At 38.8% G+C, this 25,315-nt stretch overlaps 1 protein-coding gene across 1 annotated transcript in view; it reads left to right on the forward strand.

Moving 5' to 3' along the window:
- AGBL1 (ATP/GTP binding protein like 1) overlaps window positions 1–25,315 on the forward strand; it is a 724,399-nt gene that overhangs the window by 505,603 nt on the left and 193,481 nt on the right. Inside the window, exon 22 of the mRNA XM_035728075.1 lies at window positions 3,841–4,004. Coding sequence (XP_035583968.1) covers window positions 3,841–4,004 — 164 coding nt within the window. The remainder of the gene's footprint in view (window positions 1–3,840; window positions 4,005–25,315) is intronic.

Below are 25,315 nucleotides of genomic sequence, written 5' to 3' on the forward strand. Positions count from 1 at the left end.
GGCCTTATTTTAACTCATCAAATTTATTCCATTATAATTTCCTTAGTCCTTTCTTCCTTACTAGATATTTAGTGTTTTATTTCCTTCAAATTTTGATTATTGTATGTAACTTTGACATAATATATATTTTTATGCATGTAGCTTCACTTTTATTTTGAATCAGTCCCTCAGGAAAAGTCTTCAGAAGTGATATTACCATGTCAAATGTCATTGCATTTTGTTACGTACGAGCTTTTATCATAAGAGTCAGCACTATGTATTATAAATTTGAATATATTTCTATCCATTTGCTGGGTGTAAGAGGCATTTTTATTTAAATAATAAAATATAAATAATAACACATGGTTATTAATTGCTTTTCTCCTTTTGCTCACCAGTTATCAGTATCTATACTTTTTAAACATCGCTTGTGGAACCTATGTTTACCTTACCAATATGTAATTTTCTGTATTAACACAAATATTCTTCCCATATCTATGATATTTAAAAATTGTGTGATGATGAGGGTAGTAGCCAATTTTGGAGTCAAATGTACTTGTGAATCAACTATCTGGCTCACCTAACACTCATTTCTAACACCATTCTCTCTTTCCTGTCTCTTTTAAAGTGGTTGAACAAGCTAAAATATTCAGTTACCAGACCATTTTAAAGCTGGAGTTGGCTCTGTTACACAGCTCTGGCCAATAAAATATAAGCAAGAGTATGCTTGCCTCCTTTCCCCGTTTTCTCTTTCTTCTTCCTTGAATGATGTGCTGGCTGGAGCTACAGCAGCCACCTTGCAATCATGAGAAAACCAGGAGAATGACAGATAATGGTAGTCCTGATTTTCTCAGGACACTGAAATAATGCCATGAACCTTCTACCCCCCCCCAACTTATTACGAAAAATAAAACTCCATTTGTGTTTAAGCCACTATAGTCAGTCTTTCTGTTACTGGCTATGGGGACAAAAATCCTAATTAACACACATAAGCTGGGAAGAGAGGAGAGTTGAGTCTCTATTTTAATTAAGACTCACTTTTAAACTAGCCCAAAGCCAGCTTTATTTATAAACTTGTTACTGTAAACGCATGATAACTGACCCAAGTAGATATCAGGCTTTCTAAATTTTGTCTAGGGGCGCCTGGGTGGCTCAGTTGGTTAAGCGACTGCCTTCGGCTCAGGTCATGATCCTGGAGTCCCGGGATCGAGTCCCACATCGGGCTCCCTGCTCAGCGGGGAGTCTGCTTCTCCCTCTGACCCTCTTCCCTCTCATGCTCTCTATCTCTCATTCTCTCTCTCTCAAATAAATAAATAAAATCTTTAAAAAAAATAAAAAAATAAAAAAAAATAAAAAAATAAATAAATTTTGTCTACCTGTTTTCTGGATCATATCCAGAGATGTGAATGTGTCTCCTGAAGCAAAAATGAAATAAAGTATTTAAATCTTCATGACATTTGACAGTGGCAGAACATAATTAAAGGCATTCATATACTTGCCACCCAAAGAAGTGAAGTTCCAGTTGACAAATCTGATATGTATCCAAGAGATAATACGTTCATGCCTCTCCATATCCATCCACGTAGAGCCGTTGCTCATCCATTTCTCATTATATTGAGGATAAGCTCTGTAATGGGCTATTGGCTCCATGCCAGGGATGTAAAAAGGCAATTACTGTTCAGTCCTTGCCTTTGAGAATTTCATTTCCAGACTGGGTATGGAGGTGAGAGGAAACTATCCATATAAATAAATATCTTGGATACCGTGTGAGAGTAAAAAGAGTAGAGTGGTAAAGAGAGACTCATAAGGGAGAGCAAAATGGAATAAGTGATTTGCTCAAGACCCCACAGCCAACAAGTGGTACAAGTCCCTTTAATCAAGGGCTTCTCGACAAGTCTTTTTTTAGGATACCAACCATTGCTTGAAATAAATGGACCAATATTTGGGATATGGAAATATTTTTGTATTATAAAAATGCTCTCATTTTGGCTGTTTATGGAAGTTGACCTAGGCGATGGTGTTGCCCCTGACCTATCACTATGGCTCATGCAATGAGATTTGTCCAAGGACTTGTCCTTCTTTTGACCTGTTGTGTGCTCTGCCAGATGCTGGGGTTACACATATGTATCAGGCATCCCACCTGCCTTGAGGGGCCGGATTTGGTTCATATTCTTGTTTACTCTTTCTTGCCACCAGCAAGGTGGCTGATTAAGGAGGAGGGCATGGCCTTTGCTTCATAACTCCCCGCACAGCTGGCCATTCTAGAATGAAGAAAAGCAGCCAGGAAAACAGGGTGCAGGGGGCAGAACTGGACCTTAGAACTTTTGCTCATGGAAAGAGACTGAGATTTTTCTCTCTCTTTAAACAGTGATCTTTCCTATTGACTTAAGAAAAATAACTTGTTAAACATCTGTCTTTCCCTCCCACTGCTGCTGTTTATAGAGGAACAGACTTCCCTTAACTCTGAAGCAGTGTCTCCTTTCTTTAGGAAAACAGGTGTCCAAACATGCAGCAAATCAAATTTTCAAACAGCTGAAATAGACTTTCTACTTTCCTTTATCCTTTTACCTAGAAATTCTTTTGTGAGGCTCATGATTTCTGAGTTTGGAATTTTGTTTTCCCTTGTGATGCTTATGACCAGTCTTTTTGAATTTTCACTATCACATCTCTGTTCCCTGTATCACTGCTATTTGGATATGAAAATCTATTTAAAAATAATATTTAACTATTGATGCTTTTTCATTGAAATGAAATGTATTTATAAACATAAAGAACTCAGGACTACATTGAATTCTGTCATATTGAACATATTTACTAGGAATAAGGAAGGAGAAATTGAGCTGATATTGACGAGCATTTTGTGGACCCTGGAATATCACTTCATGCCTAAGTATGTGGAGGGAAGAATTATGATCTCATTTTTCAGATGAGAATATCAGGGCTAATAGAGTTCATTAAGTCCAAGATCACAGTCAGAAAATGGTGAAGTCAGGATTCAAACCCAATTCCTCTCTAATTTCAAAAACCATGCACTTTGTACTTCATCACGTAATGAAGTTCTTCCTAGTCTTTGTATAGCGTTTTGTTGAAGAGTCAACTCACGCTTCACTTAGTAGACTCTATCACTGTGAGCTCATGGTTAAACTAACAGCTCCATGGGTCTAAATCTCCTTCTCTATTTAATGGATGAAATAGCAACACCTACCTCATAGGACTTTGGTAAGTATTCATTGAGTTAAAAGCATGCGAATGGGCTCAGAACAGTGTCTGGCACCTCGTAAATGCCCAATAAAATTGTTAATTATTATTATACGTTACTTCATGGATAATAGCACAGAGTAAATATCATGGCTTTGCTCTCATGTACTATCAGAGTACAGATGAAATAAATGCTGGTCTTGTTGTTCTTAAGTTTTGGTATTTGCATATGAAGGATCTCCCTCATTCTTGTCCACTGGTTGACAGATTTATGGAAGAGAGAGGGCATCTCTTAGTACAATCGTTTACAATCTTTTGTTTCAACAGTGGGACCCTTTTTAAAAATACAGATGGAAGCACTGCTGTTTTGTTGAAATGGGGGAAGTGACTCCTGGAACCCCATGCGCCTCTCTGCCCTTCAGGACCCCTGCCAACTCTTTACTGTCTTTCCTTCTGGGAAACCCTGAATGACACATAATGTGGACTGAGAACCACCGATCCAAAAAGCACCCAACAAAACACATTAGACAGTGACTGATAAATACTATTAATTCTCAATTTCTATGATGGGCATGTGTCCAGGAGTCCTTCCTCTTGATTTCAAATTGTCGTCACTCCATTCCCATTAGGTAGTCTCTACTGATGGTTTTATTTATCTGGCAGGGTCTCCAGTTTGGCACCAGTGAGCTGGAGGAGATGGGAGCCATGTTCTGCTTGAGTCTTCTCATCTTGGAACTCAAGTCTGTAAGCTGCAGCCATCAGCTCCTGATCCAGGCAGCAACTCTCCTGAATGCTGATGAAGAGGGCCTGGACCACCACCTCCAGCGGTAAGACTCTCACAGGGTGTGAGGGAAATTTGAACCTTGGTGTTCTGATTGGAACACATCTCCGAAATGAAAGCCAAGTGGTCCTACAGGTCGTTGACAAGGAGAAAATATGGAGGAGCCGCCAACTGAAGGTAGGGGCAGTGCTGGAGCTAAACTGGGGCATCCTCACTTCTTGCTGAACACAGGGAGGATGCTGCCTACTTGTACACATAAATGTGTATACAAAGCTACATGTATTTATGAACATGCATTATCAATAAATTTTGCTTATGGTAGAGAAGATGCAGCTTAGCAACACACACCCGCATCCACCTATCCCTTTGCTTGCCAGTAATGTGTTTATATATATACAGGCATCATTTTGGAGCCACTCCTCAGAAAAAAAGGCAATCTCATTGCCAACATCTAGGAACTTGGGGACAAGAAATATTTTACTCTCCCCATTCTTAAATAGCACTGTTCCTTCTCAGAACATGAGAAGAACCACCTGAAGATGATTAATACAGTGGCCTGGAGACCCTGACTCAAAGCCACCACAGGGAAATGATAGATCTCTGAGAAGTGTGAGGATCATTAGTCAAGAGAGGGAGAACCATCATCCAAATGAGCCCTTTCGATGCCCTTTACTGTAGACAGATGTTTTAGACTTGGCCAAAATGGATTCAGGGGGCAAGAAAGGAAGATATAATGGCCATGTGAGAGAAGAGGGGCCAACAAAAGTCAGAGGAGTCAAAGAAGACTAAGTCATTGGCCATACCCTGAGCCAGGGAATGGATGGAGCACTGAACTGTTGGGGAAGGAAGTGCCTGCTGGTAAACCAGGAAGCATCTCATCATGCCCTTCAGGTCCAAAGGCAGAAAGAAAGCCATTAATACTGGGGCCATTTTATTTCTAGCCTTATTTTCATTAATTTTCCTCCTGCCACTTTTAGACTGCTGTTCCAATGTGACTTCCCACCAAATGGCCAGTCAAGCCTAGAAAGATCTAGCAGCATAAATTAATTTTGCTTTGGAAGGCACTGGTTTCTCTGAGACTTAATTACCTAAATGCAGTAATTAACTTGCTCATCACACTGTGCTATAGATCAGAGACCATGGAGACCTAAGTAAATCCGGACCTCTTCCCTCCCTAGAGACACTGCCTCTGATTTCTTTTGTTTTGACATCATCACTACCGCCGTCCACCCCTTCAGTACCACTCAGCGCCCCCAGGCTTGGCACGTTTGGCATCGCTGTGGCGTTTCAGTTTCTACTCTCTGACAGCAAGCGCTACCACCTGCCAGGATGTATATTTCAACTTGTCTTGTCATCTTTTCCTTTGCTAAGCTATGTTGGGTGCAAGCATGCCTGAATTTTCTTTCTTTTTCTTTCTTTCTTTTCTTTCTTTCTTTCTTTCTTTCTTTCTTTCTTTCTTTCTTTCTTTCTTTCTTTCTTTCTTTCTTTCTTTCTTTCTTTCTTTTTCTTTCTTTCTTTCTCTCTCTCTCTCTCTCTCTTTCTTTCTTTCTTCCTTTTTCTTCCTTCCTTCCTTCCTTCCTTCCTTCCTTCCTTCCTTCCTTCCTTCCTTCCTTCCTTCCTTCCTTCCTTCCTTCCTTTCCTTGGTTTCTTTCCTTTCCTTCCCCCATCCCTTTTCTCTGCTGCTCATTGAGGGAAGATTGAGCAGACCTGGCATTGCTTGCTTTCCCTGAATTGATTGCGCCCGTCTGTTTGATCCAGTGCAGTGAGGATTAGTTGCCTGTACACTGGAACAAGAAGAAATCTATCAAAGAAGTGCCTCTTCTAATTCCAGTCTAAAGAATTTGGTGGCGAGCTCCAAATACAATGGCTGCTAAGTGGGTTATCATAGAAGTGGTATTATCGGCTCCTCCATGCCACCCCACACTCCTATTAATTTTTCAGTTACCACCAGCCCATGCATCCTGAAGCTTGAAATCCTCCATGACCTCTGACCCTCCTTAGTCTGATACAGCTTCTTCAGGGCAGGATCCCTAAGCATAGGCTGTGATTCATGTGTGTGTTTTAAATAGATTTGAATTCAATTTAAGAGGCACAGAGTTTGGGCATGAACGGCAGGATGGAATTTGCCTATTTCACCCAAACATTTGTATCTTAATCCGCCTTTCTATTCATCGAGGCAGTTGACCAAAATGAACGTGGTTCCTGCCCAAAGGACCCAAAAACTGCCTGCCTGAGAGAAAAATCACCTTGAAACTATCTTGACACAGAAAATATGCCAGCCAATAAGTGTATATTCATTAAAGGATGGCGGAAGGGAACTTAATACAATAAAATCTATTGGTTTGCAATCAGCAATAGGCTGTTTGAGTACCCTTTGATTAGTTTCTGATGCATGAGATACATAATCAGCAGAGCAGAGCAAATCCTAGGGATTTAGTTGGCAACAGGGTCCTTCCTATAACACAAAGGGTGTAACTAATGTTTGTCAACACTACTTTCCATATGCTTTCGAGAGGACAAGTCTGCCACCCTCCTCCCCACCTGACTTTTCCCTGGGCATGCTCTGTACAACAAGGTTATAGACTTCAGGAGGATTCTTTTTTAGTTGCACAGAATGAAATACTAGGGAAGGAAAAGAGCAGGTTTTTACCTAAAACTCTGTCTTTAAAGAAACGTGAGGACATGGTATTTTGAATCTCTTCCGCCCCATAGAAAGTGTTCCCCCCTGGGGAGTGATGTGCTGGGAAGATAAAGTATGACTGTGTGCCACGGACAACGTGTTTTTTGACAGTAGGTTTCATGCCTCATTTACCATAAAAACAATTAGAGTGTAGTCAACATCCACGGAGCAACTTAACCATTTTTCATGAGCAGAGAAAGAGTGGATGTTTGCCCAGTGACTGAAGCTTAAATGTAGTATAGTATGGACTCCCTTTGTTTTGGTTTGTCTTTTCCAGTTCTGTTCTTCCCAGTTGCTAATTTAAGAAATGTCTGCAGACTCATGAAGGCGACTCTTCATCTTCCTCTCTTCCTCCTCTTTTTTCTTGGATCTTATCCCCAGAAATAATTGCGTATGCGCTGCAAGAATGCTAAGCTGCTTCTTCCCGAGGCATCGTTTATCTGTTGTGACATGTCTTTTGCAAAGTCATTTCACAGTTTTGCTGCATCAGCCCCTGCTCCTCTCCATTTGTATCCCTCCCTTGCCTCTTGCTCTTCTCAGCTGAGCTCCCCTATCTCCGCGTGTCCCTCCATTAATAACAGAGAGAGCTCAGAATTTCTGAGCTGTACCTGGTTGATAGCTCAGTATCTGGTTTAGCCTCCCAAACTGTAGTCTCCAGGGCATGAACCGGGGCCACCCTGAGCGTCAGGACAAGTTCATCCAGCTCTCTTTAGTTTGATGAGGCAAGACTGAAAAAATAAAAATGTGTCCTAGACTTTAGAAAACATAATTATATTTTAATAATTAAAAGATACTTGATTTTTATGTAAAAATAGTTTTGCCTTTCTGAATTATGTGATATTTTGGATTATGTGAAATGGATACATTAAATTATATTAACTTATCTTTTAGAAAGCACACATGAAAATGCCATATCCCTGTCTTTAATCACCCTGCCTTTAATAGAGAATCACTGTCAACATTTTGGTGAAATTAGATTATTTTTTCACCTATGAATAAACAAATACATAAGAAAGTTCCCTTTGCTGTAACTTTATAAACACGTTTTATCTTTTTAAAAATAGACTTTATTTCTAAGAGCAGTTTTAGCTTCACAGTAAAATTGGGAGGAAAGTACAGATGTCCGGTCTATACCCTGCCCCAGACATACACAGCCTCTCCTATTATCAACATCCCCCACTGGAGTGGTGCATTTGTGACAATTGATGTAGTGATGTTGACACATCATTATCATCCAAAGTCCATAGTTTACCTTAGGGTTCACTCTTGCTGTTGTGTATTCTGTGGGTTTGGACAAGTGTATAATGACATGTATCTACCATTATAGTTTCATACAGAGTAGTTTCAATGCCCGAAAAATCTTCTGTACTCTGCCTATTCATCTCTCCCTCCGCACTAACTCCTGGTAGCCACTGATCTTTTTCCTGTGTCTATAGTTTTACCTGTCCAGAAAGTCATATAATTGGAACCATACAGTATGCAGCCTTTTCAGATTGCCTTCTTTCTTTTAGAAATACACATTTATATTTCCTCCATGTCTTTTTGTGACTTGATAGCTCATTTCTTTTTAGCACTGAAGACTATTCCATTGTCTGGATGATTCACAGTTTATTTATCCATTCAGCCACTGAAGGACATCTTGGCTGCCTCTGAGTTTTAGCAATTAAGAATAAAGCTGCTATAAATATCCGTATACAGGTTTTGTGTGGACAGAAGTTTTCAGCTCCTTTGGGTAAACACCGAAGAGTGTGATTGCTGGATCGTATGGCAATAGCATGTTTCATTTTGTAAGAAACCACCAAACTGTCTTCCAAAGTGGCTGCATTAGTTTGCATTCACAGAAGCAATGAATGAGAGTTCATACTGCTCCACATCCTCACCAACATTTGGTTTTGTCAGTGTTCTGGATTTTGGTCATTCTTATAGGTGTCTAATGGCATCTCGTTGTTTTAGTTTGCATTTTCCTGATGACATATCCTGTGGAACTTTTTTTCATATGCTTATTTACCAGATGTATGTCTGTCTTCTTTAGTGAGGTGTCTTTCAGGTCACTGGACCATTTTTTAATAAGGTTGTTTTCTTATTGTTGAATTTTAAGAGCTCTTTGTATATTTTGGATAACAGTCCTTTCTCAGATGTGTCTTTTGCAGATAGTTTCTCCCAGTCTGCGGCTTGTCTTCTCCTTCTCTTCACAGTATCTTTCTCAGAGCAGAAATCTTTAATTTTAATGAAGTTGAGCTCATCAGTTACTCCTTTCATGGATCCTGCCTTTGGTGTTATATCTAAAGAGTTATCGCCAAACCCAAGGTCAACTAGATTTTCTCCTACATGTCTTCTAGACACACCCATTGCTTTTGCATTATAGTCTTGGCCATTTTTAGGTGAAAATGGGGTGTGGTTTTAATTTATAGTGTTATCTTTTCTGATATAGATAAAATGCTTCTATATAATTTTTAAAATAAATTTCCTGGGCATGGATTTTGTTCTTTATTCCTTTCAGCATCATGTTTTTTCCTTTCTTAAATTTATATTTAAATCTAATTTAAATTTCTGTGTTAAAGATGTTCAACACCTCTTTGTCACGGATATTGCAAATAATTTCCCATTTACCTTTCACATTTTTTATGTAGTTTATTGACTTTGGATGTTTTTGTTTTTACATGGACATGTGTATCAGTTTTTTTCTTTGTCTCTTTTAGCTTTAATAACCTACCTACTTCAGTCAAATAACAAATCATAATTCAAATAATTATCCAAATAATAATTCATTGTAAAAATGTGTCAATTGATGTTATTATACTGAGGTAGATGCTTTTATAATGAGTCTATTTACATGTTATAATTTCTTTTCCAGTTTTTACTATTAAATAATTTTGTATTTCTAAATTGTTCACCATTTGCCCTAGTAATTACTAAATAATCCATCCTCCATCATTGATTAGTAATGTCAGTTTATTTACAGTATTTACATGTGCATGTACCTAGGTATATTTTTTGATGTTATGTTGTCTTCAGTTTTTAATATTGTACTGTGCAACTTAAATATATAATGTTACAAGCACCACCTCATTAATATTTGTTTTAAAAATGTGCTTTGCTATTTTCCCTTCCTTGTTTTTTTCACTGATGAGCCCTATAATGAGTTGTTAACTGCCAAAAATGAAACCACTGGGATTTTAACTCAAACTGCATTAAAATTATAGATTTTTTGGTCTATTGGCTGTTTGCCCATAATCCTTTTTCAAAATCTGATATTTTGTTCCACTTATTTAGATCTTCTTCGGTGTTCACAAAGGAAGTTTTGTAGGGGTTCCTTTTGTACCCTTTTGTGCAATTCCTAGATATATCATCACAAGCTTTTAATCTTAATATTTAAAATTTTCTTGTTATTCTTAAAAGTCTTTTCTCCATATTTTTCTAAGTGGCTATCATCGTGATATAGGAAAATTCTGATAATTTATATATTTATTTATAATTTCACTGAACTCTGTACTTATACCTAAAAGTGTTTCCATAGATTTTTCTGTTTATCTAGAGACGTTGTTGTGTCATTTATAAATTTTGATAATTAGCTTTATTCAGTTTTTTTATTTTATTTTATTTATTTATTTGACAGAGAGAGGGAGTACAAGCAGGGGGAGTGGGAGAGGGAGAAGCAGGCTCCCAACTGAGCAGGGAGCCCGATGTGGGACTCGATCCCAGGACCCTGAGATCATGACCTGAGCTGAAGGCAGATGCTTAACCGACTGAGCCACCTGGGTGCCCCATAGCTTTACTCAGTTTTTATTATAATCTTGGCTAGAGTTTTGAGAACATTATATAAGGATGGTGATTCTGTGGAGATCCTTGCTGTGAACCTAACTTCAAAATGGGAATGGCTCTAAGCATTTGAACATTAAGTAAAATATCTGTTTTTTTTATTTACTTGACACAGAGAGAGCGAGAGAGAGCATGAGAGAACACGAGGTGGGGGAGGGGCAGCTGGAGAGGGAGAAGCAGACTCCCTGCTGAGCAGGGAGCCTGAGGCGGGGCACAATCCCAGGACTCTGAGATCATGACCTGCGCTGAAGGCAGACGCTTACTGACTGAGCCACCTGGGCGCCCCATCTATTGTTTTGATATTAATGTCCGATGTCTTCTTTGTAAATTAGTTTTTTAGCTTTTTAATTTAAAAAATCAGGGTTGGATGATGAATTTTATCAATTTTTTTGGTATCTAGAAAAATGATTATTACTGTGAATTAATAAAGTCTTAATTATGTTAGTGGATTCTCTAATATTCATCCATCCTTGAAAATCAAAGGAAACTGTATTTGGCTATGATCTAAAATATTGTTTTACCATAGATATTGATGTTATTGACTGTGAATTGAGGAGGTTTGTGCCTGTATTTGTGAGTGAGTAAAGTCTGGGCTTGGTGTATATTGTTCTATCATGTGGAACACTTACATTTCCTAGGATTTATCCTTGAACATACACGTCTTGAACATACACAAATTGCCTATAAAACCATTTGTTTCCCATTTGTTTGAAACAAAGATATTATTTTTCTACTTCTCTTTTCCCATATAAGAAGTATCTGTGACATTTAGATTGCCTTATAGTCATATTCCAATCATTTTAAATTTCAATTTTGTTTAATTACTTGCATTGCTCATTTCTATCCATTCCGTACAATCATGTCCCCATTATTTTTTTCTCTGTGTTGATTTATCTCACATTTTTGCTAGAGCATACCTTAATAAAAAAAATAAATCAAAGGTATATTCTTGGCACATTAATAAAAATGTGAATCTCTCTCCCCCTTTACACAGGAATCCCACTGAGCCTCCCTGGAGAGTTTCACTCTAACGGTCTAGACATACTGCGCTGTTTAACCCTGCAGCCCTCAGCCTGGTTGGTCTTTCTCCGCATGCACCCTGATTTTCCTGCCTTAATAGTTGTCCTGGTTTTCCTTGTTCATTAACGCCAACATTCTTTTTCTACCTGATCAAAAATATTTCTTCTTTGGCGTTTAGGTACTTTTGGTTGATTTCGAATTTGAGCTCTTCGTCCCCTCTGACATGCCTTTCAGGTACCAGGAAGTAGTGAAGTGATTCCAACCCATGTCTTCATTTTTGTTTCTCTGGAGTGTTTGGTATCTGCTTCCCAGCCTCTGCATCTGTCTCTTCTTTTGCCCTTGCCACTTTTCTTCTTCAGTCCCATTCACCAAGTTCTGGAGGCTGTTTATCCTCACAGATTTGATGCTCTGTGGCATGGGCTCTCCTCTTTGCTAATAATGTGTTTTGATTTGCGTTATTTTACATTGAGATTCATTGCTCCTTTATCCTTACTGCTCATCAGCATCTCTTTTCATTCCTATTTGCAAAGTGGCCAGTTCTTGTTCCATTTCAATCTCTACTTTTTTCATATAATGTTTCATATATGCCATTTTTCTTGAATTTTCCTGATACCTTCACAGGGACTACCTCAGGCTGGCTTCCATTTCCGGTGGCTGGTCATTCCCCAAAGCATTCATCACTCTGTCGGTTGACAGAGGCGTCATCTCCTTGTACATTACACAACATTTCACCCTCCGGGTTGTTATGATTCTTCCCTCCTCTTCATTCAGCTTCCATTTCATCATTTTTTGTTTACTTATCTTTAAATCATGAGAGCTGTGTCAAGACTCTTAATTGCAGATAATCCAGGCTTTGGATGTTCTTTAAACTCTCGTGTAGTCTAACTGGATGCAGATAGTTCCTCTATGTGAAGTGACTTGATTTAGATGGTGCTTTTTCTTTGAGAATTCATGGTATTTTGGCTTTTATCTGAGAGTATAGATTCTGGGATGATTGCATTGGGGAAGTTAAGGAGGAAGGAAATGTTATATGCATCTCTGGACATGCTCTGACTTTCTCAAGATGATCACTTAATATTTTCTGAGTGAATATGTGAATTAATTGAGATTTGATACTATCAATGAACTAGTATTAAAATAAGTTCAGGGCACCTGGGTGGCTCAGTCGTTAAGTGTCTGCCTTCGGCTCAGGTCATGATTTTGGGGTCCTGGGATTGAGCCCCACATCGGGCTCCCTGCTCCACGGGAAGCCTGCTTCTCCCTCTCCCACTCCCCCTGCTTGTGTTCCCTCTCTCACTGTGTCTTTCTCGGTCAAATAAATAAATAAAATCATAAAAAAAAGTAAGTGCATATTTTAGAATCCTCTAGGAGGAAATTAATGACAGTTGTGATGGTGATGATGTACTCTCCTAAGCAATTTACCGTATAATCTCATTAAAGCATTTCAATAAGCCTACAAAGTAGGCATTATTATCTCCGTGTACTAATACACCCATCGTGACTTAGAAAGACACTGTGGCTTGCCCAAAACGGCAGAGTTGATAAGTTGTAGAGCTGGAATTTGAACCGGGCAGTCTTGCTAAGGAATTAGTGATCTTAATCACGAAGACATCTGTCTCCTATAGATAATAATAGTGAACACGTAATAAACATTTACTCTTTTCACTACAAGGCTATGCATTTTGCACGCATCCCTCTGTCCTTGTTTTATCTTTTAAACGGGGGGTTGGCAGACTTTTTCTGGAAAGAGACAGAAAATGTTTTAGGTTTTGGGACCATAAGGTCTCTTTTGCGACTGCTCGGCTCCACTGGGGTAGCACGGAAGTAGCCATAGACAATATGTAAATATATGGACATGGCTGTATTTCACGAAAATGTTATTTACCAAAATAAGCGATGGAGTCATTTGTCCGACTAAGCCATCGTTAGCCAACTCTTGCTTTCAACAGTTCTTTGAGGTATGTATGATTATTATCTGCCTTGTACAGATGAAGAGATTGGAACTCAGGGAAGCCATATGACTTGCCTTTCCCGCAGCTAGTAAGAAGAAGATTAGGGGTAGAACAAGGTACTATGACTAGCCGTCCTTCATGTTCAATGACTACAAGTGCTAAGCCGTATGGGCCTTTAGGATGGTCAGTGAATTGCACCTCTTTCTTCTTTCATGAATTCCAAATCAGTTAAGAACTAGAACACAGGAGCTGGTCAGGTTGAAATAAAACATAACTGCTTTATTACTGGTAATGAGTTAGTGAGCATGGCCCCACAAGAATTGAACTTCCTCACCCAGAACTATAGGGTTAGAGTTTGCCTTGCTAAGCTTATCGTGTGGAGGAGTAGTGGGTCCACCCTGAGTCAGGTTCTGCAGGAAGAGAACTGGGGCCACAAGGTGCTCAAGCTCACTCAGCATCTCCCCCCAAACCACCCGTTTCATGTTATTCTTCCTCCCTTAGAGAGAATGGATGGGGACAGAAACTGGAGTACCAATGTCTGTGGGCCAAAATAGGAACTCTGGAAATGGGGAGAATCGTTCCCCAAATGGTACTATTACATCAAAATAAAAACATCAGTGTTTCAGATTGCAAATTATACTCTATTTCCACCAATTCCAATTATTGTTACACTGAAATTCTGATAATATCGTTCTTCCCTTGTCTTCTGTCACTCTTATTATATACAGATTTTTTTTAAAAAGTAGCCCATGGTATCTAATATATGAGAATATTTTTAGTTTCATTCTATAGTTGTAGGCAAAGAAATGACCAGTGATTACAAGGAGGGAGATGCTGGAATGGGACCTAGCCTGGGGGTCTTTTGAGACTGTGAATAGCACATGTTCCTTTAAAACAGTAAATGGTTCCCTAATGGGTCAAAATAAATGAACTAACAAGAAAGAAATGCTATTCTTAGCTTGGGAAAACAGCAACAAAGAATCCAGTTCCATTAGTAGATAAAGAAAGGCAAATTCAAATATTTTTGTTATGATTTTATGCTGATTCTTCTACAATTAATAAAATAATTAAAAAATGAACATTAGTGTGTCTACAAGGAAAGAGATTTAATAATATCATACAACTATCTGTAAACTGGTTTACTTTCCTCTGGAGAGGAATTTGGCAACTTGTAAGATGGTTCATAAAAACCTGTCATTTAATCCTGTATTTCTAGCTTGAATATCCCTCAAGAAAATAAACTTAACAGAAAACAATATTTAATAGGTAGATATTTGTAGCAATGATACTTATATCCCCCAATAAACTTAACCCAAATTCTTAGCAGTAGTAAGAAGAAAAAGAAAACCATCATTGATTAATTTTCTAGAATAGTATGAAACTATGAAAATAATTAGTATGTTAATGTAGATATAGGATAACAATAATAGCAAACGTTCATGGGAACTTTACCATGAGTCAGTTGCTTTGCTAAGCATTTTATCATTATGTCAATCAGATAAATAATCCTGTGTGATAGATGCTATTATTAGCATCCCCTTTTGCTAACAAAGAAATTAAGTTTTGTGGGGGTTAAGAGGTTTGCCAGATGTCATGCATCTTAGAAGAGACTGCTGGCTTTTGAAGCCAATCTGTCTCACTCCGAGAGTTGGGGGCCATGAAGTGTATAATCTAAATTGGATGTAACATTATTAATTTCTTGAATTGTACAGTTCCCAACAGTATGTCTTGGGTGCATGTATGTCTGTGTGTGTTTGTAAGTTTTAAAAACTGAATGATTTGGGTCATTTTGGCCCAGAAATATCCCTTGATTGTTTTAATACTGTTCAGGAAAATTGGCACATGTCATTATCGGTGAAATGTGTATCACTGTAGGTGGGATGCATCACAAACCATGAAGAGAAGAATTCAAAAGAGAAAGATGAAAGAGATTGTAGACAGAGAGGAGTCAAAGTGCATTTTCTTCATATTGCATTTGCTATTTGCAAAATGTCCTAATAACAACCATGGAAGCTAACCTAAAAGAAATCCTATTTTACGAGTGATTCCATGGGAGCCCAGGGAGTCTAAGTGACTCGCTAGGTGTAGTTAAGTGATTTACCTATTGCCAGTCAACACTGGGGATATCGTTCGCCTATGCCTCAGGCTCAACCAAATGAACAGCTGGTCTCTTGCCTATGAATCTATAAATACCTGAAAATAAAATAGACTACCAGTCCCTGGAAAAGAATTTCAGTCAGGAAACTTGCTCTTCCTACTCTCTATGTCAACTTCAGTCTATGCAGTCCTTGTCTTTGTTGTTAATTCTAAAAATGGAAGGCAAATAAAACCTGTGAAGTTTTCCCAAATAGGAAAGGCTGTTTTTTCTTAAGAAGGCTGCAAATAGCCTGGCATGGGTAGCTTAAGTTAATTCAGTAGCTTTTCATTAATTTTTACAGTAGTTCCTTGTTCTGTTTATTCTTGATGTTGACTCTCTCTTTGTTATGTAACCCCATTACCTCCTTGTGACCTTTACAAGGACCTGGCCCTTTAGGGTTAGGGTTCAAGGCCAGTTCACCTCTAAGAGTTAGATCACCAGCTGTAAACTGGTAGGGGAAAACCAAACTATGGATTTGATAAAGGAATCCAAGGAAGGAGGGAAGAAAGGGAGGGAGGGAGGGAGGGAGGGAGGGAGGGAGGGAGGGAGGGAGGGAGGAAGGAAGGAAGGAAGGAAGGAAGGAAGGAAGGAAGGAAGGGAGAGCAGGAGGAAGGGGAAGAGGGAGGGAGGAAGAGAGGGAGAGATGGAGGATAAAGAAAGGAGGAACAAGGAAGGGAAGGAGGGTGGAGGGAAGGATAAGGGAGAAAGGAAGGAGATTTCCAAGGATGCATAAGGAAGGGAAGGAGGGAGGGAGGAAAGGAAACTGCATCATAGGAGAAGAAATCAGGGTCATGATATTCAAACCAGGATATCCTTAAGGGGATAAAAAGACTCATAGAAAGTTTACGTTTTTGGTGTGTAAGATCCTGAACTTAGATGATTCTGATGCAGAAGGAACAAGTCTGCTTTTAAGTTTCTGAGAACATTTCCATGTTTTGCCTGATTTCTTTATCCTGGCTAGGTGTCCAATTCCCCTGTCTTAGGAGGGGACCAAGCAAAGAAGCCTGGGCACATCCACTACACCCAAGATGAAAAAGTCTGTCGTGGGTTTTGCTGTCCCACAAGTTTCCACGAAGCCCCACCTTAATGCCCAGCATAGTTTTCCTTAAGGATACATGGCTTCAATTCCAGGCAGCTCAGTTCTGGGTCAGAGTATTGCTGCTGACAGCCGGCTCTGTGACTCTGGGGAGGTGACTTACCTTGTTTATTCTCAGGTTTCTTAGCTTCCAACTTAAAGATCTTTGAATTTCTTTTATCTCTAATATCCTATGTTCTTTTTAAAGGCTGCTGCCATTGACATCCTCCCATTCCAACATGGGTAGTAAGGTTGCAACCCTGAATTCAAGACATAAAAGGAAAGACAGTTGAATTATGCTAAATGGCACAAAGCTGGTACTTGATTGAGTGAATATTAAATTTTATCTTGATGCCTACTGGATAGATAATAAAGGGACAGAGCATAATCATGCATGGGCAACTAAAAGGAGATATAAATAATGAGAAAAAGAGACAGGAAAATGAAGACAAAAGAAGTATGTTCAGAAGGCGATGTCACAAATTGGGGGTGAAATTACGTGGTGGGGAAGGATGTCCAACCAGCCATACAACATCAAAGTAGAATCAGGTGCAAGATGACCCTTTAAAAGGGGGCCTTAAATATTCTTAACAGGAATCAGAACATTTACTGTTTTCTGTTCCTAGAGGTAGATGCTTCAGGAGAGAGGAGTCCTGACTCACTTCTGCTTGGTCACTTTTTTTTTTTTTTAAGATTTTATTTATTTGAGAGAGAGAGAGCCTACAAGCACGGGGAAGGGCAGAGGGAGAGGAGGAAGCAGAGTCCCTGCTGAGCAAGGAGCCTGATGTGGGACTTGATCCAGGACCCTGGGATCATGACCTGAGCTGAAGGCAGACGCTTAATAGACTGAGCCACCCCGGCGTCCCTTGCTTGGGCACTTTAATCCCTTTAGACAAGTTTGTCCAACCCAGACCTCAAATGTATCCTAGGAAGGCAAAAAGTCTCTTCATTCATGTGATAGCTCATCACAGACTTACTGATTCTGTTTGTGGTGAGAGATGAGTCTACTGGAAAATGGAGATAGCATAGCAGGAGCCAATATGGCCCCAGGACAGTGAGAATGGAAACTAAATTAGAACCATTGTGTGTAAGATGACTTGGTATTCATCATTTTGTTATGTGGCTTTGAAACCAGGAGGTTGACTAGTTCTCTGCGCTTTTCTAGCATGTGACAAAATATATACAAAGAAAAGTAGTAGTGCTAATAGAATAGCATGTGCCTGGGAATGGGATAAGGATTTGATATGCCTTCTTTTAAAGAAGGCAAGCCCTCGAAGCCATTAGTAGTAGTGGTAGTGGCAATAGAAGTTATCTTATAGATGAATAAATGGTTGCTTAGGCTACCACACATCTGATAAAGTCCAACCCACTACTATGTGACTGATCCATGATTCAAACACAGGTGACTGAATCCAAATTTCTTCTTTTTCTTTCTGAAATATATTGCCAATTATTGCCAAAAAATTTCCATAAAGCAGTCTTCAATACAAAGGGGGAAAGCTTAGGCCATGAAATTCGATGTATATAAATCAACGTTCTTAACCAAAGAAACGGCTCCTTTAGGTCCATTGCCAACATCACAGCATCCTCCATGGTAGGGAAACATAGATGCAGATAAGTCTCAACTTTGTCAACCTTTTACTCATTAATTGTTCAAAAACCATGAGGCAAAACCAGCTAACCCATCTTTGTTGTTTGTATATTTAATTACATGAGGATGACCTAGAGAAGATTAAGGAACTTCTCATTCTAAACAAAGGATGTGCAATTAGCTTTTGGGTCTACCTAAATCCATGATTGAAGGTTTGCCTTAGAAAGGATTGATCTAACTTTTGGAAAGAGGGCTTTGAGAAGTTGAATGGTCTCTGCTTCCTATCAGTGAAGCCCCCAGGACATGGGCGTGATTGACCGTCCAGCCTCAGCTATAGTTGAAGCACTCAGGCATTAGTACAGTGGGAAAATAGACACCAGGGAATTGAATATACTCATCCGAAAAGCCATGCATGGAACCACTGATAATAATAAACAATGTTTATTGATTGCTTTGCATATGCCAAACACTATTTTAAGTTTTTATCCATACAAGATTTTTTAGTCCCCATGAATCGTCCTAAGAGGTAAATATTATTTTGCCCTCATTTTGTTGAGATGAACCTGAGGCACAGAAAGTTAAAATAACTTGCCTAAAGTTACTTGTGTGACAGTGCTAAGACCAGCATGTTTAACTATGGTACCAGTTTTAACAATAGTAGTGGTTTTGTAAAATCTAATCTCTTGTTTCTAACTGGTTCCTACTTGTGTCTGTACTTGTTTACCTTATCAGGCAAACAAGATGCGCGTTATAAATTCCAAATCTGAGGCTCCCATAAAGGGAATGAGAGGCTTATTAAGCCATTGGAAAGGCTAGGGGATTAAAGGCAAGGAATCTGTGGCCAGATAATGTTCAGTAGCAAAGTGAGGGGTTTTTCAAGAGCCTGCCCAGAAGCTGCTGAGAATCTCAAGAACTTCCAGGACACGCCCTCCATCTGCAGGGTCTTCCGGGGTGCTTCCAACGAAACTGCCCTCACCTGCCTCTGTGGCCTGTGGCCATAGAGACAGTGGCTGTCTAAGGCTTGTATGAATGCTGACACAAGACCCTCGCCTCTGCTATCTCCACATCCATCCACTGCAAATGCCCACCCCCTCTCCCCCAGGAATAATGACCTCTCTTCTTTTGCTAACAAATCTGATAAATAGATTGGCAGAATCTAACCCAAAACCTTGAAGAACCAGACAGAAATGATAGAATTATTATATGGCTGTACTAGGTAATATTTTTTAGTAGAGTCAGGAGTGATTCCAAAAACTCATGACCTGCAAATAGAGGAATGTATGGCTTCAGAGCCAAGGTATGACTGCCATTGGACTAAAACATTAAGCTAAGTTTATTTCACAAGTTCCCATGGAGTAGAACGATGGTAATTCTTAAATATGCACGTTTTTGTTGAGTTCCCAATGTGAACATAATGATTACGGTTGTTTTAATTTGTGTAATTCTTCACTATTTTCAAGTGTTTCTACTTCTGTTTAGAGCAACTGTGTGCAAGCCCATCGGTGGGGCCTGGAATGGCGAGAGGGTAACCATAAGTGTATACCCAGGCAGCCAGGGCTGCCAGATCACCTCTTGGGATTTGTGACAGTTGTCTCAGACAGAGATCCCCTGCATCCAGGAGGATAGTTGTTACTAACGCCATCTGCAACTCAGAGTTTGTGTCTTCCCCAAGTCCTTCACCAAATCCTTCTTGTAATTAGCAGCAGAGATAAGAATAGGGTCAGGAACATTAAACTTCCTAAAGGGGTTAGAATTAATAAAACCAATGCAAGGAGGAACAAAACTTTCTAGGTATATGTTATGCATAAATACAGCTAAAGGGAAGGCGGCATACCTCTTGGTATTGTAGGAAATTGATGCTCAAGGAGGGAGGTCTTCTGTGACCCATGGCATGCTCCTTTCTTCACTGCATAAAGAATGGTGTTTAGAAGGAAAAAAAAAGTGATATTCAGACCAAGGAGGAAGAAGAAGAAGAGAAGGAACAGATGTCCAAGGTGGGAGAGGGAATTAAATGTGTATATATTTATATTTAAATAATATTTATTTATATAATATTTATATATTTATATATATATATTTTTAAATTCCCAAGCCCTGAACTCATTTAGAGAAATATATATAATTATATAGTATATATTCCATAATATACATATTCCCTAATGTACATATATGTGTGTGCATATATATTACTCTAAATGAGTTCAGGGTTTCTGGATTAGCTGAATTAAAATTCAATTCTGAAATTGTATGCAAAGTAGATCCTCTAACTCCTGCCAAGGTCTTCGAGGAGACCTGTATACAAACCGAAGTTGGACAACTACCCTTTCACTGCTCGAAACTGAGAAAGAGGTACAGTCTTCTCAATATCGGCAAATGAGTGTGATGGAAATATCAGGAAAGCACAGGTTGTATTATCGAGGGAGGTTTATTAAGTCTTAGAAAATGAACTGGGCATGTCTGGGAACCATCACATATTCCTTATGAAAGAAAATGCTCAAACATTTGATTTTATTATAGCTTTATTGAGGTATAATTTATGTACAAGAACCTGCACATATTTAAAATTTATAATTTGATGAGTTTTGGCATATAAAAATGTGCTCATGAAACCATCACCACAACAAAAATTACAGTCATTCCCATCACTTCCCATACCATCCTTGAATCCCTTTGTCATCCATCCATCACTCAGATGACCACTGATTTACTTTCTGTCTTTAGTCTATATTTTTAGAATGTCCTATAAATGGAATTATACAGTATGTACACTTTTCCCCCTTTGACTTTTTGTCCACTCAGCATAATGATTTTCAGATTTATACCTGTTCTATTCTGATTTTATTTTATTTTTATATGGTGACTAGCCAGTGGATCAAAGAAATATAGAAGAAATCCTTTACCTGGGCTTCAAATTAGATATTCTGCTTCTTTAATGCCTGATATAGACAATCCTAACTTACATTTTTTTCACTCCTTGTTTCCTCTGCCCAGTGTGCATGTCCTGCAGATTTTGCATAGCTGGTTCCTCCTTGACATTCAAACTTCAGTTTAAATGTCATAATCTTGGCTTAAATTTCACCATCTCAGCAATACTTTTCGTGACCACCTTGCCTCAAGTAGCATTCCTAGTCACTACTGTACTACCATGACACCGTTAATTTAGTATCATCTGTCTCTTCCAGCTAGAACATACAATCTGTGAGCAAAGGAACTTTATTTGTCTTGTTTAAAGCTGTATTCTTAGCACCTAGGACAATGCCTGATGCATAGGAGGTAATCAATAAATAAATGAACAAATAAACCTTTGCCAAGCCTTTCATCTTATGTTTATGGGAAAATATGGAGACCTTTGGGCTAAATAATAGCATAATTCAAGGAAGTCGTTATTAGTTGAAGGAATACATTTGGAGTTTCTGATTAATGGGTACTTTTCAACCTGAATAGGACTTACATTCACGGCTTCACCTTAAGTCCTGTCCTGTTCCACAATTTTATTCTTTAAAAAAAGAGAGCACTTAGCTCTACTTATAGAAACAAGGATTATTCCTTTCTGAATGATATTCAGACCGAGAAGAAGGACAAGGAGGAGGAAAGGATGGGGAGGAAGAAAAATAGGAAGGGGAGAGGAGACAGGGAATAGAATCAAACTTGCCAAGAAGGAACAGAAGTCAAAGCTGGGAAAGGGAGTTTAAAAGGATACGTAATTCTTTAAATACATATTGTGAATCAGTTGCACATAATGATTTATAATGGATATTCCACAATATATTGACAGATTGAAATGATGGATGGCACTCAAATGATGAAACTAGATAAGGATAAGTTCTGCTCAAAGAGCCCCCAACCAAGGACACACCCCCTTGGAAGAGGAGGCAGTTGTCCATGTGAGGATTGTTACCAACAGTGAGCTTAGTAAGGCTCCATGTGCTAAAAATGCCAAGGCAACAACTCAGTGGCTTTGGTAGAAGTATAAAATCCAGAATTAGATCAAGAAGTGTTTCTTTTTGCTTTGTCCTTGTCGACACAAAACCTAGAGTATTATAGTTCATTCTTGAGCCTCAAAAACGGGTTCAGGGGATTGCATATACAATGATGTGAATATTGATGTAAAGGAGTAGTGCCTATAATAAATGGTAGAAGGAATATTAACTGTCTTCAAATTGTTCCCTAATAAAAGGAAATTAAAGCTAGTCCTGGTTTGATGTGAAGCAGGGAACTAATTATCTATTAATATCTGACACTACCTAGTTTGCTCAGGAGAGCTATCTGATGGTCAGAAATGCCCAAAAACAGAATGAGCTCTTACTGACCTTAGGCACATATAGTATTTGGAAAAGGCTTTGTAGGACAGACTTAAGAGTATGAATTGCTCCTTGGATCACAGCATAGTTAGAATCTATATCAACTCTGAGATATAAATTAAAATGTACCATTGTGTTAATAAAGAAAGCCACTCATTTTTATTTAATTCATTTGGAGTGGGATTTAGTTCACCTTTTTAAATAGCTGAAACCCTGAATTCTTACCTAAATTCCTTATTGATACAGGTACCCCACTATGAAGGTTGCTTGGCAAGGACTTGAGATTTGTTTGACCTAAGTGTTTGTGTGTCTGCTTATTTGTTTTAATCCAGAGAAGATTAGTTTGTACCAGAGTGTAGGGAGTGTATATGGAAGACTTTGGTATACGGAGATCTTAATCATCACAGAAAATCATTCTTGGTTCCTAAATTTTCATTCAGTTGGCTGGTTTTGTGTAGGTGCTTGCTGAGAAGGTACTGTCCAGTGGCATGGGTGCTGAATTCTAGGGCTCTTGAAGGGAAGTTTTCCTAGCAATTTCATTAGTAAAATGAAACAGCAGGCGATAAGGTAAGCTTGCTCAATTTATTTACTTAGGCATTCTGCTTTTGAAAATTGTATTATTATCCAGGGAAAAGCATTTTCTATTGCTGTATCTTTCTTTTATATAGACATTTATTGCAAATTATAAGAAGTTCAAAGCAAAGTAATCCATATTAAGTTGTAGGTTGCATTTTTTCTAGACAATTTTCTCTATTAACGAGAAGTGGAGACAAAGGAAGAACAAAGACATATTTGTTACGTGATGTGGAAGCAAAACTGTTTCTAAATAATACTGTTGTGTGGTGTATGCCTGGAGGTACTGACAGCTCCTTATAAGGCAAATGAACATTTCAGCTAAAGTTTGCAAGCAAAACACAAGGCTAATTACAAAATACTCCTTTGCCCCTCAGCAGACTGTAGGGGGCAAGAGTGAGCTTGTGTATGCACTAAGAGCCTAGATTTCCCTGGGTTCTATCTTTTCACATGTGTTTTTAAATCTTCCAAGTTGTGATTATTATTTTTCAGCACTGAATTAGTGAAACATTTTACATAGTGCCATTATGTAAAATAAAATGATACTTTGTTTCTCTGCATTGACCAATTACTGGGTGGAGAAAATTAGGCTTCTAAAAGACACATGTGTGCATAGTTGGGCAGATTACAGGAAAGCCTTATAAAATGCTCCCAGATGTTTGATGCAAAAGAGGGAAAATGCCAAGAACAAGGAGCAAATTGAGGTGGGTTTCAGGCATTATACAATCTATTGAGGTAAAAGCTATGGAAACAAATAAGATCATAGACGTGAAATCCCTTTTAAAAGGCTGATAATCATAGAGTTTTACTATATAAAACCTATTTCCTCCTTTCCTTCCCCCCACTTTGCCTGAGGCTATTGTAGAACATATTAAGGAACATGATTGCTAATCCTTAATAAATAGTACATTAAGTATGAACACAAGAATAAAGACTTTTGTTATTCAAGAGCTGACATATCCTAACTAGAATCGCCTTTTAACTTCAAAAAGCAGTTGGAGAGCCTGCCCCTCCCTTGGTATGAGGTCTCTTAAACTTGACTACAGCCCAGACAGAAGTAAGGGTTGTGAAACTGACCTCCTTTGAGTGCCAGGATTGTTCTTGAACCAGTCTATGTGCTTGCAGCCAAGAGCTAGCACATGGCATAGGAGTAATTGAGGAGATTTCAATGAAGAGACTATTCACAAAGGCAAGACTAAGGTAACTGTGAAGGATGGGGATACGCTCTGGGAAGAGTAGTAGTGGGAAGATGGTATCATTTTTGTGAGATAGAGTGATAGAGCCAGGGAAGAGTTGCCCTAACCTGTGAGAGCTGTGTCTGCAGAAGAAGAGCTGTCCATTGGGAACTGGCTCAGACAGAATCATGTGGCCACTGCCAGACACTAGTTTCAGAGAGTGGAGAAAGGGAAGAATCCAAACCACACCTCTTTCTCTTATGAACTCCTAATCTCTAGATAATACTACAGTTTGTCTCAACCCAGCCAGTAGCCCAACATATAAGGAGTCTTGGTTGACACAGTTCTTGAAGTCAGTTTTCTAGGACACAAAGTAGGATGGAAAAAAACGAAGAGCAGTTCTGGAGGGGGAGATGGAGATTATATAGAACATTCCCCATTTCAGCTTACTTATTCTTAGAAATATCCCATCCCTAAACCGATTAGTTTTCATAGATAAGTATATTGAGGTTCAACATGTTTAAATAATTTCCCCAAATTTAAAGTGTGTTTGACCTCACACTTCATGTTCTTTCCCCTGTAACATGCTGCTACTTCCCCCCACCCCTGCCCACCAGAGTTTCCAATGATGATCTTTAGGGAAGATAATCTATAGAAGAAGAAAAATATATTGTTATATTGCTTCTCCTCCTTATTGACATTTATTTCATATATAGTACTGATCATAGTTTTCAAAAAGAGACTGACAGGAATAACTCATCAGAACTTCTTAACAAGGAAGCTCAGTCCTATTGTTCTATATCCTGCCGTTTATCCATGGCTGTTGGTTTCTATGGGACTTCTAAAATAAGCAAGAGAAAATTGAGCCAAGGATTCTGGGCAAGCCCTGAAATGCCATTCTGGGAACTTGTGCCATTAGTGAAATGGATCTTGAAGGCACATTGTGAAGGTTGTAGACAGAAAAGTGCCGGCAAATTATAGATTTATTGAATATGTTTGTGTTGTTGTATATATAATTTAGACTTCTGTGGACT

This window comes from Zalophus californianus, chromosome 6 (assembly GCF_009762305.2).
Source record: "Zalophus californianus isolate mZalCal1 chromosome 6, mZalCal1.pri.v2, whole genome shotgun sequence".
Taxonomy (NCBI): Eukaryota; Metazoa; Chordata; class Mammalia; order Carnivora; family Otariidae; genus Zalophus; species Zalophus californianus.